Below are 16,146 nucleotides of genomic sequence, written 5' to 3'. Positions count from 1 at the left end.
TAGTTCTCTGCAAATTGCTTCTGGGCTTTCTGCCAACCATAGTAAGATTGCAATTATTTATTCTTTGGATTCTTGTAGGCTGTTAAGAAAGTTAATTAACAGTCTGTGTTTGAAAAAAAAATACTGATTTAATTTAGTAAACTAAGGTTTGTACAGCCTTTGTGTGTGCTGCGTTCTTTGGGGTCCGTAGCTGGGGCAGAACAGGAGGAGACATTGTTTTGTGGGCTGCCTGCATCCCACAGATGGGGCTTCACTTGTTTGCACGGACTGGTTTCTGGCATGCTACGAACCAATGCTGGTCCGCAGACTGGGGGTTGGAGACCCCTGCTATAAAGCACTATGGGGTGATATATAACTCTAAGTGTTATTGCTATTGCACGTTGAGGACAAGAGATCAGCTAGGTAACTTAATATTTAGTAATACTCTCAGCTCCAAAGATACCCACTCAAACACACGACATTCGCTCTCCTTCAACGCACGAGCCATTCAGACTTACCTGCCACTTTGACTTCGTTGGGCTTACAGGCTCTGCACGGCAAGATCTCAAACTCTTCAGCCTGGTGCATGGAGTAGTCCGTGCTGGCCACCACGATTTTGTCTCCCACCTTCCACGACTGCACGTTATCAGCCAATCTCAGGATTGTACTGTTCACGTTGGTATCTACCTGCATGGTAAGCTTGGGTCTTGCTGAAAAGCCAACAAAGGGGGGGGGGAAGTGAGTGAGGGTAGGAAGTGCAGAGGAACATCTCATGTTCTCGTTCTCCAATTCTCCAGGACCCCAAACATGTTTCTTACTCATAAAACAAGGGTTTTGGAAAGATCAGACAGCTGTTGTCAACCACAAGCTGAGTTTGTGTGTCTTCCTCTTATTCAGGAAGCACAGTAAGTAGCACCTACGTTGTTGTTGTTATTTAGGTACAATCTACCACATAGAGCTGATGATTATAATCAGGAAGTTGTTGTCGTTATTTTTGTTATTTATACACACACAGTTTGCATATAGCCACCGCCATGGAAAACAGTGTAAGGTTGCCCTGTCTTCCATTCAACCTCCTTGACAAAACCTCAAGGAAGCAGAAGGGCCTCTGGTGTGGAGGGTAGCCCGTTGAGTGCCATTCATAGAAAACAAAATGCCCAGAAGAAAAATATTCCATGCAAGTAGAAAGCTAGCCTGACAGGGAAAGAGACTTGAACATAAACTTCACCTTGCTATACTTGCTTTCCATTTGCAGTTTTTTTAAAAGAAAAAAAAATCAAATGCACCCATAGTTTAGCCCTTTGTGCCATCCCAGAACTCTGTCGTGTTCCGTATCCTTTTAGAGTCAGGCCTTATATGCTCCGTACTTCAACAGCTGCATGAGGACTAGTAACACGATACAGAGAATGGAAAGCCAAGTTGGAAATAGAAAGCGTTCGTGGGACAGAAGCAGCTGCAGGAAACCCCAAAAGACTCGTGCAAAAAAATAAATAAAAAATCTGTATTTCTACTTAAGTCTCTGAGGTAAAATCTTGCTGCCTTCAAAATAGATAGATCAGTAGAGCAAATTTCAGAATAGTTTCCTCCCAATTATACTGTGCTCAGCTTTCAAGAATGAGTCACCTACCAGGTTGGCCACATAAGAAGCGCACTCTGTAGTTATGACAGCCTTTCTCCGTCTGCTCTGGGCCACGGCAAAAAAACCTATAATCATGGCCTTTTTTGTATAGGACCTCAGTTGCCAGTTTCGTTCCCTCAAGTGTGACCGCCTGGGAGGAGCAAACACAATAATTGCCAAGCGTATGATTATCAAGAATAACAGCTCGTACAACAACAACTAGAACCATAGGCTTAGCAACACTTGTGAGAAGGAGAAAAACAAGCATTTTCCTGCCTGGTAACTTTCTTATCTAAATCATGGCAGTGAGTTGAGCCAGAGGAAGAGGATTTTACCTCAGAGGCAACTCAAAGCACCATGACCAACACAGAATTCATATTTTCCATGACCTCCACTGGGTCCCCCAGGTCTCTGAAGTCATCATATGAGCCCATCAAGCAGTTCTTGGCTTTGGACCATGGTTGTGGAAAACCCCATTCATGTCTCCATCTTAAGATCATCATTAGATGCTTTGGCCTCTAGAGCAGGGGTCTCCAACCTTGGCAACTTTAAGACTTGTGGACTTCAACGCCCAGAAGTTGAAGTCTAGAAGTCTTAAAGTTGCCAAGGTTGGAGACTCCTGCTCTAGAACATTCCAAGGCAAGTTCCTTACACTTAAAATGGATGTGTTTTTTGTTGTTTTTTTTTTACTGGTGGCCCCCAAATGCTCTTCTGAATGAGAGAATTTTTTTGTTCTGCCACCGACTTTTTCTGTTTTCACCCCAAACCAAAGGCCTTTTCATTGCCCCAGGTTCTTTCAATATATTGCAAGATTTCTATTTTAAATTGATATAGAAATAATCTGCCTGCGGTGAACACTTTTATCTTTTGTTTATCGATTTGATATTTTTTTTTATCCAGCCTTTATTATTTTTATAAATAATTCAAGGCAGGGAATAAGTTATTTCTTATAGAATAGAATAACAGAGTAGGAAGGGACCTTGGAGGTCTTCTAGTCCAACCCCCTGCCTAGGCAGGAAACCCTACACCACTTCAGACAAATGGTTATCCAACATCTTCTTAAAAACTTCCAATGTTGGAGCTTTCGTATTTCAGAACTGGTCAGAACCTGCTGAAACCCACCTCTGTTCAGGGTTCAAAAAAATATAAGACAGGGTCTTATTTTCGAGGAAACACGGTACCATGTCACTGAAAAAAGGGACTTGCGACCATTTTTCGCACTTATGACCATGGCAGCATCCTCATGGTCACCTGACCAAGATTTGGATGCTTGGCAACTTATTCATATTTATGACAGTTGCAGTGTCCCTGGATTGTGTGAACATCTTTTTGCGACCTTCTGGCAAATAAAGTCAAGGGGGAAAGCCAGATTTAATGAATAACTGGGTTATTAATTTAACAACTGCAATGTGTTTGATTTTGTTGGGGGTGTTACTTGGAACCCTGACACAATGATTCACTTAACAACTGTGGCAAGAAAAGTCATAAAACAGGGGCAAAACTCACTTAACAAATATCTCACTTAGCAGCATAAATTTTGGGCTCAATTATGGTCAAGAGTCGAGGACTATCTGTAATTCTTTTTTTAAAACATAGATGTTGATCCAAGTATCTCTTGACTCCAATGCCCTGATAGACTCAAATGTCTTTTGGTTTCATGCTGCCACTTGTTTCAAAGGCGTAATGACACCCAGATTGAAAACCACGTGCTGAAGACAAGTCAGCAAGAAGGCAGAGCATAACAATTCTGACAGAATAACAATCCATTCCAGGTTTATCCAGGAGCGAGTCCAACATAACAAGCAGCAGGTTGCTCTCTCTGAAAATAATCCTTGGGCCACGGCTCTTTTGATGGCTTGAGGCAAATCTCTTCTTTCAAGTGTCATCCCTCAGGGGTGTATTAAAGAATTTGCTTTACTTTATTAAGCGGTGCCAAGTTGTTCGCGGAAATCTCTGAAAACTTTGGAGCGGTTTTGGAACAGGGCAGATTACTTGACTCATCGTTCTTAAACGATGATAAATCATTATGAAATGGTTTATGGTGGGATTATTTGTTATGATTGGCAGCCTGATGGCTTCTGATCCATCTGTGACAGAAGAATGGAATTTTCTTAATTAGTTGGTTTTTCAAAACAGAGAGATTATCAATATCAGACATGGCAGCCAGGGTCTAAAGAGTGAGTCCTATGTTGCTTGCATTACCTTCTTCCTTGTTCCACTAAAAATTAGATATTTAATGAAGATTCTCTCTCTCTCTCTCTCTCAAAATAATAGTTTGGGGGAGAGGGATTTTCAACTGTTAAAAGTGTCACTTGAGTAAAGGAAGTGTTTGCACAACATAAAAAAGAAGTTGAGATTTTGGAAAGAGTGCAGAGAAGAGCAAACAAAAATGACTAGGGGGCTGGAGGCTAAAACGTATGAAGAACGGTTACAGGAATTGGGAATGGCTAGTCTAGAGAAAAGGAGGACTAGCACTGATCCAATATTTGAGGGGCTCCTACATAAACGAGGGGGATCAAGTTATTTTCCAAAGCACCAGAAGGCAAGACAAGAAATAATGGTTGCAAACTAACCAGGGAGAGAAGCAACCTAGAACTAAGGAGAAATTTCCTAACGGTGAGAGCAATCAACCAATGGATTTTAGCTTGCCTTCAGAAGTTGTGGGTGGTTCCATCACTGAAAGCTTTCAAAAAGAGACTGGACAGCCATTTGTCTGAAATGACATAGAGTCTCCTGCTCAAGCCAGGGGTTGGACTAGAAGACCTCCGAGGTCCCTTCCAACTCTATTATTCTATATTCGGTGTTCTATGTACAGGCTGCATTGGCACTTGAGCTGTAGGATGAAATATTGTAGGGTGAAAGTTTGGACAGTCATTTGTCTGAAATGGTGTAGGGTCTCCTGCTTGAGCAAGAGGTTGGACTAGAAGACTTCCAAAGTCTCTTCCAATTCTGTTATTTTATTGTTCTGAAACAGCAAATTTCAATCACGGCACAAAAAGCTGGGATCCATCATTCTTACGTGTTTTCATGTTGGCTCTACACCACTCATCTCACACACCCCAACCTGAGCAAAACAATACACTGTGCCAATATTGAGCAGAACGCAGTCCATCGCAAAGCCCAAAGGTCCCATCGACTTCAAAAGAAATTATTTCTATTTTCCAGTTTATTACACAATGATTGGACCCGCAGGTAATGCCAACTGGAAAGTACAGATGGGTGGCTTTTAATGTCTTCCCATTTTTCATTTTTTTTTTTCAGATCCATTAAGTTGAATTCTACTGTATTTATTTTTTTAAAAATAAAGTTCATGTATGTGTTTAAGGGGTCATTTCTCCAATTCTTTTTACTTGAAATTTTGTCATGGAAAATTTTGTAAGACGTTTCCCCCTAGCAATATGCATTTGAGTACCGTCTTCTCCTGAAAAATATAGATTTTGAATATTAGAGATGTTTCTCTAAGAAGAAAAGTGAAAATTGGGTTGAAAAATGGTGAAATGTGACTTTCAAATGAGGCTTAAGTTTTGCTTCGCATATTCATTCATGCCTCATTACACTTGATTTCAAATGCAAACCATGCAAATTTCTCTCTCATTTCTATCCGGAGAGAGACCCACTATCTATCAGCCAAAAAAAATTAATAATCTATCATCAACAAAGCTTCCATCACTTGCAATACAAGAGAGGACCAAATTATGGAAAACAGGTACAATGTTAGAGCAACTTTAAGGTAAACTTGGCAACTTTAAGACTTGTGAACTTCAACTTCAATATGGCTGGCTGGGGAATTCTGGGAGTTGAAGTCCACAAGTCTTAATTTTGCCAACTTTGAAGGCCCCCTACGATAGAGGACGATTACGGTACTACATATGACATACCTGGAGATCCACAGGATGATCGCAGATTTCTGGGTGAGCAGCTCTTAAGTCTGAGAGTCTCTCTCCATCTTTGGATTTTGATATTTTTGGCTTCTCAAACCACTGACTCCACTCAACATCTGGGGGGAGAAAAAAGGAAACAACTCAAATTAAGGTCATTTTGGACACAACAGGCCTTAACGAATGCTGGAAAAAATGTGCTGCTCCATTAAATCTCGGTGCCAAAAAAATGTTAGCAAATCTGTTTAAAAGCTACCCACTCCTGGTGTTTTCTCCAGGTCATCAGATGTTAGGTGCCCCAAAGGACATCAGGCTAGTGATGAAAGGAGAAACCAATCTTTCCATGGGACATATTTGACCTTTGAAAGACAGGCTGGAGAAGAAGAGATGTGGCAAAACCATAATAAATGGGTCCATGATGGAACATTTATGGTTTACTTGTAGATTTTAAAGTATAATATTGCAGAGATTCTAATTACAATATAGAATAGAATAGAATAGAATAGAATAGAATAGAATAGAATAGAATAGAATAGAATTCTTTATTGGCCAAGTGTGATTGGACACACAAGGAATTTGTCTTTGGTGCATATGCTCTCAGTGTACATAAAAAGACAAGATGCATTCGTCAAGAATCATAAGGTACAACACTTAATGATAGCCATAGGGTACAAATAACCAATCAGGAAACAATATCAATATAAATCGTAAGGCTACAAGCAACAAAGTTACAGTCATACAGTCATAAGTGGAAGGAGATGGGTGGTGGGAACGAGGAGAAGATTAATAGTAGTGCAGACTTAGTAAATAGTTTGACTAAATATAACTAAATAAAGATTAATACGAGTGTTTTAGCCAATCAGAGATATTCTTTTCTTCAATTATGTTTATTTCAAATGCTTCTACAGATCACAAAATGGGGCTCTCATGACAAAACGGACAAAGGTTAGTATGTCCAAAGTGGACAATTTATGAGAGATTGGAGCAACATCTCAAGTTTCTGAAGGACTGCAGAAGACCATGTGGTCATGCCACTAGAAGCAAACTGGATGAGTTTGGAGGGAAGAAGGAATTTGCCTTGAGGCCAATTGCTACTATGCATATTTAAATTTATCTCCAAATTTAATTATTTTCTCTGTGGGGGTGCTACAAATGGGTGCTGGAGGGCTGCCTGAACCATGTTGGCACCGTGTTAGAATGCAACATTGTAGGCTAACTCTGCCAACTGCCAGCAGTTCGATCCTGACTGACTCAATGTTGACTCAGCCTTCCATCCTTCCGAGGTTGGTAAAATGAGGACCCAGATTGTTGGAGGCAATAGGCTGACTCTGTAAACCACTTAGGGAAGGCTGTAAAGCATTGTGAAGCAGTATATAAGTCTAAGTGCTACTGCCATTTCCCACAGCCGTGATGGTGAGCCATTTCTGCGGGCACGCGAGCTGTCACCCTAAATCAGCTCCCACCCCGCATGCCCCTGCGCCTCCCACCGGCCAGCTGATTTCCGGGTCTCTGCCATGCATGAGGGTGATGCGCACACATGCCCCTGCAGCCCCACCCCTCCCAGGAATCTCCACGTGGCCCATTTTGGATGCCAGATAAGTACAGGGCTCGTGCGGAGGCTCCGGGAGGGCGAAAATGGGGTAGCATGGGGGGGGTCGCATGTGCCTGCGCAGGGGGGCAGTGCAGCATGGGGGGCATTGTGTGTGCATGCACAGGGGAGTGGGTGTGCATGGGGGGCATTGCATTATGAGTGTGGGTACAGACGCACGCGATAGCGCACACACACACATGCTTTTGGCACCCGAGGGAAAAAAGATTAGCCATCACTGTCCTATAGTCAGTGTGTCACTAGATGGTCATCACTGGCCTGGCTGTGATGAAACAAAACTATCCGTTCCTTTATGCAGCATCAAAAGAGTTTGTAATGCCCCTGTCTACTCTGGGACCAAAAGATGGAAATTCAGGGATTGGCCCTGATATGCTGCACACATCAGGGCCAATGCTGAGCTCTACAGAGAACCATTAAAACTGCCCAGAATATTATCGGACTCCAGCTACCAGTTCTGGACAACATCTTCGAATCTCGCTGTTTGAGAAAGTTGCATAACATTCTCAAGACTCTTCCCATCCTGCTTACAATCTTTTTGGACTGTTACCTTCTGGTAGAAGATGCAGAACAATTAAAACTCAGACCACACGTTTTCTGAATCATTTTTATCCCAGAGCTATAATTGCACTCAACAATGAACTAAAGGGCCACCATCAGTGAGCTGTAGGACAGCATTACTTGGTCTGTTGTGTGGATGTTTGGGTGGCTTAGGGGTGGGGAATTTGTGGTGGTTGGGGGGGGGGTGTTTGGGGATTGTTATGTGTGTTGGACCTGGTCTTCGGGTGTTAAGTGAATTTCGTTGTATGGGTATACTGTGTATACATATACAATGACAATAAAGTTTGTTTGTTTGTTTGTTTGTTTATTTGTTTTATATTGGGAGTTGTAGTTCAGCCTTAGGTTATTTTTTGTATGTTGGGGTTGAGGAATATTTCCAACTGCACCTGGAACTGCATTGCAAACTTGCTCCAAAGAAGAAGAGCCTCACCTTGAACCCATTCACTGGTTGAAGACACATTGAAACGTTCTCCGTTTTCAGCCTGGAACAATTTGAATACTTTGGCAAGAGCTGAACCTTTGCATCCTGCAAAAAAAATTTAAAAAAAAATAAAAAATAAAAACTAAAAGGGAAGCAAGAGAAGGACTTCCTAGCAATCCCCAAAGCTGCAGTTGGTTACGGAGAAGCTGTCAACAGTTCAGTTGTTATATTTCTTTGGAAGATTTAGAACACATATATGAAAGGGACTTGCAGAGTTTTAAATGCAAGTGCTCAATATTGACACGATTGTTTATATCCATCTCTTAAGCAAAATTGATTGTCAGCCTGCAAATTCAGCAGAATGACAAGGGGGAAGGAATATAAATTACTTATATTTTCCCACATCTCTCAAGTTCTACACGCTCAAGAAATATGGTGACACAATCCTTCCTGAATTTGGGCTCTGTTTAAAAACTGTAGCCTTTCATTCTTAGAATGATCAGCCTGAATTTTGAGACATGAAGCCCATCCATCTAAAAGTCAACAAGGCTGGAAAACACCAATGGAAGTTCTCCATGTCCAGACAACATAAGACCTGACCTCAAATCATGCCTGAAGTAGCCCAATGCCTTATGTCAAAATGCCACTCAATATAATTTTGCTGCCATTATTCTAATGACCATATATATCTTGATGATTACCTTGATATTCAACATGATCTTCCACAGATGACAAAGGTTTTCCTTTGACAGTAATGAAGCTCCAGGGATGCCTGGGGAATTAAAAAACAACAACAACACACGCAACTTAGCAATTACTCTTTTGCAAGAAATACATGCATCTTACAACACAGAAACTCAGTATTACTTCTTTGTAAGACACACATGCATCTTTTTGGAATATGGCTTGTTTTGTTCTCTTTTCACAGCTCCCCAGACAGACTAAACTCTGAGATTTTTTTTAAAAAAAGTTCATGAGTAAAGCTAGACTCCTGGTGCCTGCATCCAGCTGTTTTCCTGGCAGCTGGATGGACGTAGCTTGCCACTGCCTTCTGTTGCAATGTGTTTTTGACTTCCCAAGTCTCGCTAACTTCAACCTGGCTAAAGTCAATGGTGCCTCTGCACTTATTCACACACAAACATGTTTTTTTCCAAGGACAGTTATAAAGCTAGAAAACCTTTGCTTATCTTAATGAATTTATTTCCTTCGGCTGGAAACAAAGCAAAGAGTTACGACTCTAAGGATTCCCATCGAGCAAACGCCTAACATCATAAAACTCGGCCATTTCCAAGTTGACAAAACTCCAGCTATGAATAAGAAAGTTCTCAGAACTTCTTCAGAGGAATCCCATTAGAGATCAAACTATAAAGAACTAACTTTTGCAGAGATCAGAAATGCCGAATTCTTAGAAATGCCTTTCAATGAACTGAAAATATCTGGCTGTTAATTCCACTCTCTGGAAGAATCATGACTAGGCAGATGAATAAAGCAGAATACAAAGAGGGTAATTGTAGGAAATTTATAGGTGGATTCATTTTATTGATTAATTGACTAAATATGTCTCTGTGTGTTTTTAATAAATATGAGTCTGCCTTGAATTCACAGAACTCTGAAAAGTTAGCAGTGGTGTTTATAGATCCTTCTGAAATCTCGATGAGTAATATGTGCATGTGGTTTTTTTTTCTTCTTCTTAATATATTATTTTTTGCTATTAACTTTTCAAACCAGACAGTTGCAGAGGCCACTAAGAACACGAGCAAGAGGACACAGATTGGGGGAGGGGGGAAAATAACCAGACATAAACAAGAAGAACTGGAAATTCTCTGTCCTAACAGAGTTTGCCCTACTGTTCCAAGCAACGACTTCATGAATTAATGGTGTTGGCCACTACCAAATGAGAAGGGCCTGGTGGGAAATTCAACACAGCCTACAGGATTCTAACTGGGATTCAAAAGTTTAAAAAGAAATCAGACTAAAAGGGACACATTATTGAGCATAATGTTTACAGAACTTTCCATCATTGCCGTATTTAAATTCGCTTCTCTGTGTGGTTAGAATGGTGCTAGATTCCACTCGCTGCATTCTTGACTCCAAATTGGCTGTTTATTCATCATCCTTAAAGTAGGTTAGAAGGCCACTTTTTTGCCCAATGCTGCCGGAAAAGAAAAGAGCCAAAGTCTATCTTTTTTACTATAAGAGGGTTGATTGAGAAGGAAAAGACTGAAATCTCCATGTGGCTGTTTCTTGATTTTGAGAGGCAGTTTGGCCTGCTCACTGTAGAGAGAAGGTGACTTATTGAATAGAACAACCCAATGCAATGGGGGACATAGCAGGACATCATCTCTGCCGTTACTAGAACAGCATAGCTGGATGATGCAGCTCAAGTCTTATCTTAGTCTTAGTCTCAGTCTCAGTCTCAGCTTTTGTCTTAGTGTCTTAATGTCTTAGTGAAGGGGTCAGCAACCTGTGGCTCTGGAGCCGCATGTGGCTCTTTCATCTCTCTGTTGCGGCTCCCTGTCGCCAGTCAGCTCCACAATTGATAGGGCTTTATTTAGGAGAGTTAGAGGAAAAAGGACACCGTGCTAGGAGGAGACTCTGTGGTGGGGGGAACCGGACTTCCGGTTGGCTCCAGAATTGAACGGGGGGGCTTCTGGTTAGGGCATTTGTGGCTCTTTGAATGTTTAAGGTTGCCACCCCTATCTTAGTGTCTTAATTTATGTTATGCATATTTTCCTGCAGATTTTAAGAGAAATAAATAAGTAATCAGGAGAGAATCACGATTCAATGGATGTGAAAAGGACACCTCTGTATGTCTTAGTTTAATGAAAAGAAGAACCAGGGGTGACATGATAGCAGTCTTCCAATATCTCAGGGGTTGCCACAAAGAAGAGGGGAGTCAGCCTATTCTCCAAAGCACCAGAAGGCAGGACAAGAAGCAATGGGTGGAAACTCATCAAGGAGAGAAGCCACTTAGAACTAAGGAGAAATTTCCTGACAGTGAGAACAATTAATCAGTGGAACAACTTGCCTCCAGAAGTTGTAAATGCTCCCAACACTGGAAGTTTTTAAGAAGAGGTTAGACAACCATTTGTCTGAAGTGGTGTAGGGTTTCCTGCCTAAGCAGGGGGTTGGACTAGAAGACCTCCAAGGTCCCTTCCAACTCTGTTATTCTATTCTATTCTATTCTATTCTATTCTATTCTATTCTATTCTATTCTATTCTATTCTATTCTATTCTATTCTATTCTATTCTATTCTATTCTTCAGCGTCCATTCTCATTTGGGACTGCCCAAGCAGAATCTGTCCAGTAATATTGCCTGTGGATGATTCAAACAACACTTTTCTTCAGGAAGGGTGGATGTAGGAGAAACATTGATAAAGTCTGGGACGGAGCCAAAAGAGGAATCAGCCTGGAGACTCTATGTAGCCACAGACAGACTTAAGTCCAACCTCCTATTGAATTCTCTTAACCTGATCTTATGCCAAGATAGTGCTAACCGTTAGTTGTATAGATTCCCATGCATAGGAATGACAAGCAATAAATCACTTTAATTTAGAATGTCCTATGTGGCCCTGATCTCTCCCACCTAACATTTGAATTGGATTCTAGACAGAGGTGCCAACTGCCTAGCCATCGGGATCAAGGTCTGACATGGAGAAGTTTCACCTCCCTTTATATCTACAGCAGTTTACACCCTCCTTTTTCATCGCTAGGTCAAGCAAAGTTGGCCAAAGGTTCTTCTATTTATAGTTGCCTTCCATAAGGCATCTCTGAATGCACAATAAAGTCAAACAGCTGATCGACACAAGCCACCCATTTTTACTGTCTGCCTTGGACAGTAAAAGACAGACAATCGTTAAGCAACTGGCAGGCGGCAAGTACACTGCTGGCTGTTCTCCATTTGGCCGGAGAACTACATGTTACTTTTAAAAAAAAAATTAAAATGACAGAGACCGAGAACAGGGAAGGATTGATGAGGAGAGAAAATGGGAGAAAGTGCTTGCAATTGTGGGGGGCCCTGGGGAACTTCTTGCTAAACCCCATCCAATGAGAAAAACCACTAATTGAAACCACCAATGGCAGGGAAGGTTCACCAATGGTTAAGCCAGACTGCAGTGAGAGCAAGAGGACAATGGCAGCAACCCAGAGAGAGCTACAGCAACGACTAGAGTGGCCTAAAGCAAAAAAATATGTTTGCACTTGACAAATTGGCAGACGGGAGAGAATTTGTCACTCTGCCTGGAATTGTCTCGATTTCTTGTCTTCAAGGTACAGATATTGGACAGGGTTAAAGAACGCCGTTTTCTCAAAACGGCAATCACGGTTTTGGTTTCAATCAAAAACTGTGAAGGCTGCCCAAGATGAGGGATGCCTAATTAGAACAATTCTGAGCAATAAAAATCCCAGGAGGAGGTGCTTGAAGTGCTATTCCAGAGCAGGAAAAGAGGTGGAGAGAGAGAGAGAGAGAGAGAGAGAGAGAGAGAGAGAGAGAGAGAGAGAGAGAGAGAGAGAGAGAGAGAGAGAGAGAGAGAGAGAGAGAGAAAGTTCTGTCCATGTGAAACCAGGGCTGCTTCTGGATAGGATTTTGGGCATGCCATGAGGAAAAGGAATTTGGAAAGACTACGAATGGCGTTCAGATGAGTGGGATGGAGAAGTAGAAAAAACTGCATGTCAGCCTCCTAAAATGTTGGGGGAAAGGGGATTTGCTTCCATGCCTGCAAACATCAAACCCAACCACAAATAGTTGACAGAACTAGATCAGCTAAGAATACATTCTAAAACACACACACACTGGAGAGGCAGTGTTGTGTAATGGCTAGAGCAGTGGTTCCCAACCTTTTTTTGGCCATGCCCCACCTAAGCATCTCTAAAATCCTGATGCCCTCCCTCCAACCCATGATATATAATTCTTACTATTCAAAAAGTGAACTCCTATAAACAATATCACCATCCGCCCTTCAAATCCTAATTCCTTAGTATTACTTCAATTAATTATCTTATTTCTTCATCAATCAATACTTTGTTCATAAAATATGTATGTGAAAGAAAAAATTAATTAAAAAAAATCAAATTACCCGGGGTGAAATCCAGCAGGTTCTGACAGGTTCTGGAGAACCGATAGCGGAAATTTTGAGTAGTTCAGAGAACCGGCAAATACCACCTCTGGATGGTCCCAAAGTGGGGAGGGAATGGGGATTTTGCAGTATCCTTCCCCTGCCATGCCCACCAAACCACACCCACCAAGCCACACCATGCCCACCAAGCCACGCCCACAGAACCGGTAGTAAAAAAAAATGAATTTCACCACTGAAATTGCCCCTCTGTGGGGCGTGGGCCCCACGTTGGGAACCGCTCGGCTAAAGTGATGGAGTAGGAGTCCCAGGTTCAAGTCCACCCTTGGCCACAGAAACTCCCTGGGTCACTTCAAGCCAGTCAGTTTTGCTCTCACCCAAACCTACCTGACAGGGTGAGGATTTCTGGGGAAACAATGGAGCAGGGAGTGCTATTTATGCCGCCTCCACAAAAGGCAGGATATCACAAACACACACACACCCCACACAAACTCCAAAACAAAGTGAGGAACCACAGGCAGTGCAATTGCTTGTGAGGCAATTTTCTCCAGGCTTATTCATAAATAAGGCAGGCAGCTGACTGTCAGGTAAGTGCTTCCTGAAGATTGCAGCTTGTTTTTCTCATAACAAAAAGACTAGTCTGGGAAGTTTAGGGTGGTTGGTTTAATCAAGATTACTCAGTCTTTGGAGTGTAAATTGGGTCAGAATTCCTGCAGTTGGTTTTTTTTGGGGGGAGAGGGATGATAAAGGACAAGGAATTGGCACTCTGGTGGAATCCACCACCAGAAGTGGCTTCATATTGAGTGAGACCACAGATTCATCACTGTATCCGTAAGGAAAAGGCAACCTTTCTTTGGTTAGGAATTTTGAGATCCTACTGCAGATGGGGACTGCAGCCAAGAAATTAAAAAACGCTTGCTCCTGGGAAGGAAAGCTATCGCAAAGTTAGACAGCATACTAAAGAACAGAGAATATCACCCTGCCAACAAAAGTGCTTATAGTCAAGGCTATGGTTTTCCCAGTTGCAATGTATGGCTGTGAAAGTTGGACCATAAGGAAGGCTGAGCGCCAAAGAATGGAGGCCTTTGAACTATGTTGCTGGAGAAGACTCCTGCGAGTCCCTTGGACTGCAAGGCGATCAAACTGGTCAGTCCTAGAGGAGATCAACCCTGACTGCTCTTTAGAAGGCCAGATCCTGAAGATGAAACTCAAATCCTTTGGCCACCTAATGAGAAGGAAGGACTCCTTGGAGAAGAGCGTAATGCTGGGAACAATGGAGGGCAAAAGAAGAAGGGGATGGCAGAGAATGAGGTGGCTGGATGGAGTCACTGAAGCAGTTGGCTTGAGCTTAAATGGACTCCAGAGGATGGTAGAGGACAGGAGGGCCTGGAGGAACATTGTCCATGGAGTTGCAATGGGTCGGACACGTCTTCGCAATTAACAACAACAACAACTGCAGAATGAACTATACAACTCTCACCAAATGGTGAAAAGAAAACTGTCAGCCTGTGAGGTAGTCCAGGCTGGAAGCATGCCCAGATGAACCAATTTTATATGAATTGAATCTTTGCAAGTCTAAAAGTACACTTTTCCCCCTGTTGCCTTTACAACCCAAGAAATTAGGGAGGGTCCCATTCCTTCTGCAGGCTCAGCAGCCTCTTATCTGACTGTTCCCCCTGGCTCTTCTTTCTGTCCCTGAAGGTCATTCTCACATACCATTACAGAAACTGGTAAAGTGACTCCCTTTAAGCTTTGCCAGTCCAAGGGCTTCTGCTCCAGGAGAACTACTAATGTGGCCTTATTTTGGACAACTGGGCAGGTTTCCAAAAGAAACTATGAGATGCAACCACTCTAATTTGTTTTCCAAAAATGTCCCTCTAAAGCTTGAAGACACTATTATATGCATCAAGATGATGCTATATGTTAATGTTTTCCTTTGCAATGTGCAAACTTCCTGCTTCATATCTTTGAGTTAAAAGAATCTTGCTAATCATCAGGTAAAGCAGGATTCCTAGGGAGGCAAAGCATACAGTCATTGGATCCATCAATACCCATGGCCATTAATGCTTTCTTGTAGAACCCCACAACTGGTCTACAAGATCTTGGAGGATTTTTACAGCCTTCTGTGGAAATATCCAGGGATTGAACCTGGGACCTTCTGCATGGGGTATTTCTACACTATCTCTGAATAGAGGTCATTAGTCCACTTTGCACTGATTGATTCAATGTTGAAGCATTCCTTCAACCCAACTGTATGGACCAAAGCCATCTCAAGCCATGTCCTTGGCCTCTGAATACTCTCGGATGAAAAGGAAGAGGAGAGGAGGGAAAATCACTGTGAGGGATGTTTGTCCTCTTGGGCAGAGGGTGAGGGGGAAAGTGGAATTATTTTAGATCCAGGAAAAGCACAATAAGGACTTTGTGTTGTAACCCTGGCAAGCCAGGCTCCTACCTAAAGCCAAGGTGGAGGAAATGCTTGCTGCCCAGTTTGGTCATTGCTTTCCTGGCCAAGTCATCCAAATTCTTGGAGCCTTCGTCATTGACCGCGACCGACAAGATCATGCCATCTTCCACAGCGTTCAAATATTGCACAAAGCGGAGGCTTTCGCTTTTGAGTTTGTAGGTGTCAAATCTGAAGAAACATAGAGGGACACGTGAGATGTAGAAACATCTGCATTCGCCATGTTGATTCATGCACAGACACTCTCGAAGAAGAAGATAGCATCAATGCTTGTTTGCACACTCAAGAGAAGCCAACTCTGCAGAACAGAATGACCTACAAGAATTAGATAACTCATCCCATTATAGGTGGATTTTTCTTGCCATTATATCTATCACAGGAATACAAGCTTTGGTCCCAGGAACCAAATGTATTCCTCCTTTCCGTTCTATCTTTTAAGCCTTTAGCTGAAAGTTTTTATATCTTTCACTTCTTTGACTATCATATCGTTGATATATATGATTCTATTGGAAGTGCTTATTCGTTTTATGATGCTGGGCTAGTCCATAA

The 16,146-nt window shown here is 42.1% G+C and overlaps 1 protein-coding gene across 1 annotated transcript in view; it reads right to left on the bottom strand.

The window, feature by feature from the left end:
* Positions 1-16,146, bottom strand: part of CEMIP (cell migration inducing hyaluronidase 1) — an 80,548-nt gene that overhangs the window by 52,023 nt on the left and 12,379 nt on the right. Inside the window, 6 exon segments of the mRNA XM_070953815.1 lie at positions 498-689; positions 1,607-1,748; positions 5,476-5,594; positions 8,073-8,168; positions 8,765-8,835; positions 15,589-15,768. Of these exon segments, the coding sequence (XP_070809916.1) occupies positions 498-689; positions 1,607-1,748; positions 5,476-5,594; positions 8,073-8,168; positions 8,765-8,835; positions 15,589-15,768 (800 nt within the window).

Source organism: Pituophis catenifer, unplaced genomic scaffold (genome assembly GCF_029215685.1).
Source record: "Pituophis catenifer annectens isolate HBS135680 unplaced genomic scaffold, rPitCat1.0.hap2 SCAF_14, whole genome shotgun sequence".
Classification (NCBI taxonomy): Eukaryota; Metazoa; Chordata; class Lepidosauria; order Squamata; family Colubridae; genus Pituophis; species Pituophis catenifer.
This window is presented reverse-complemented; position numbering and strand designations above follow the sequence as displayed.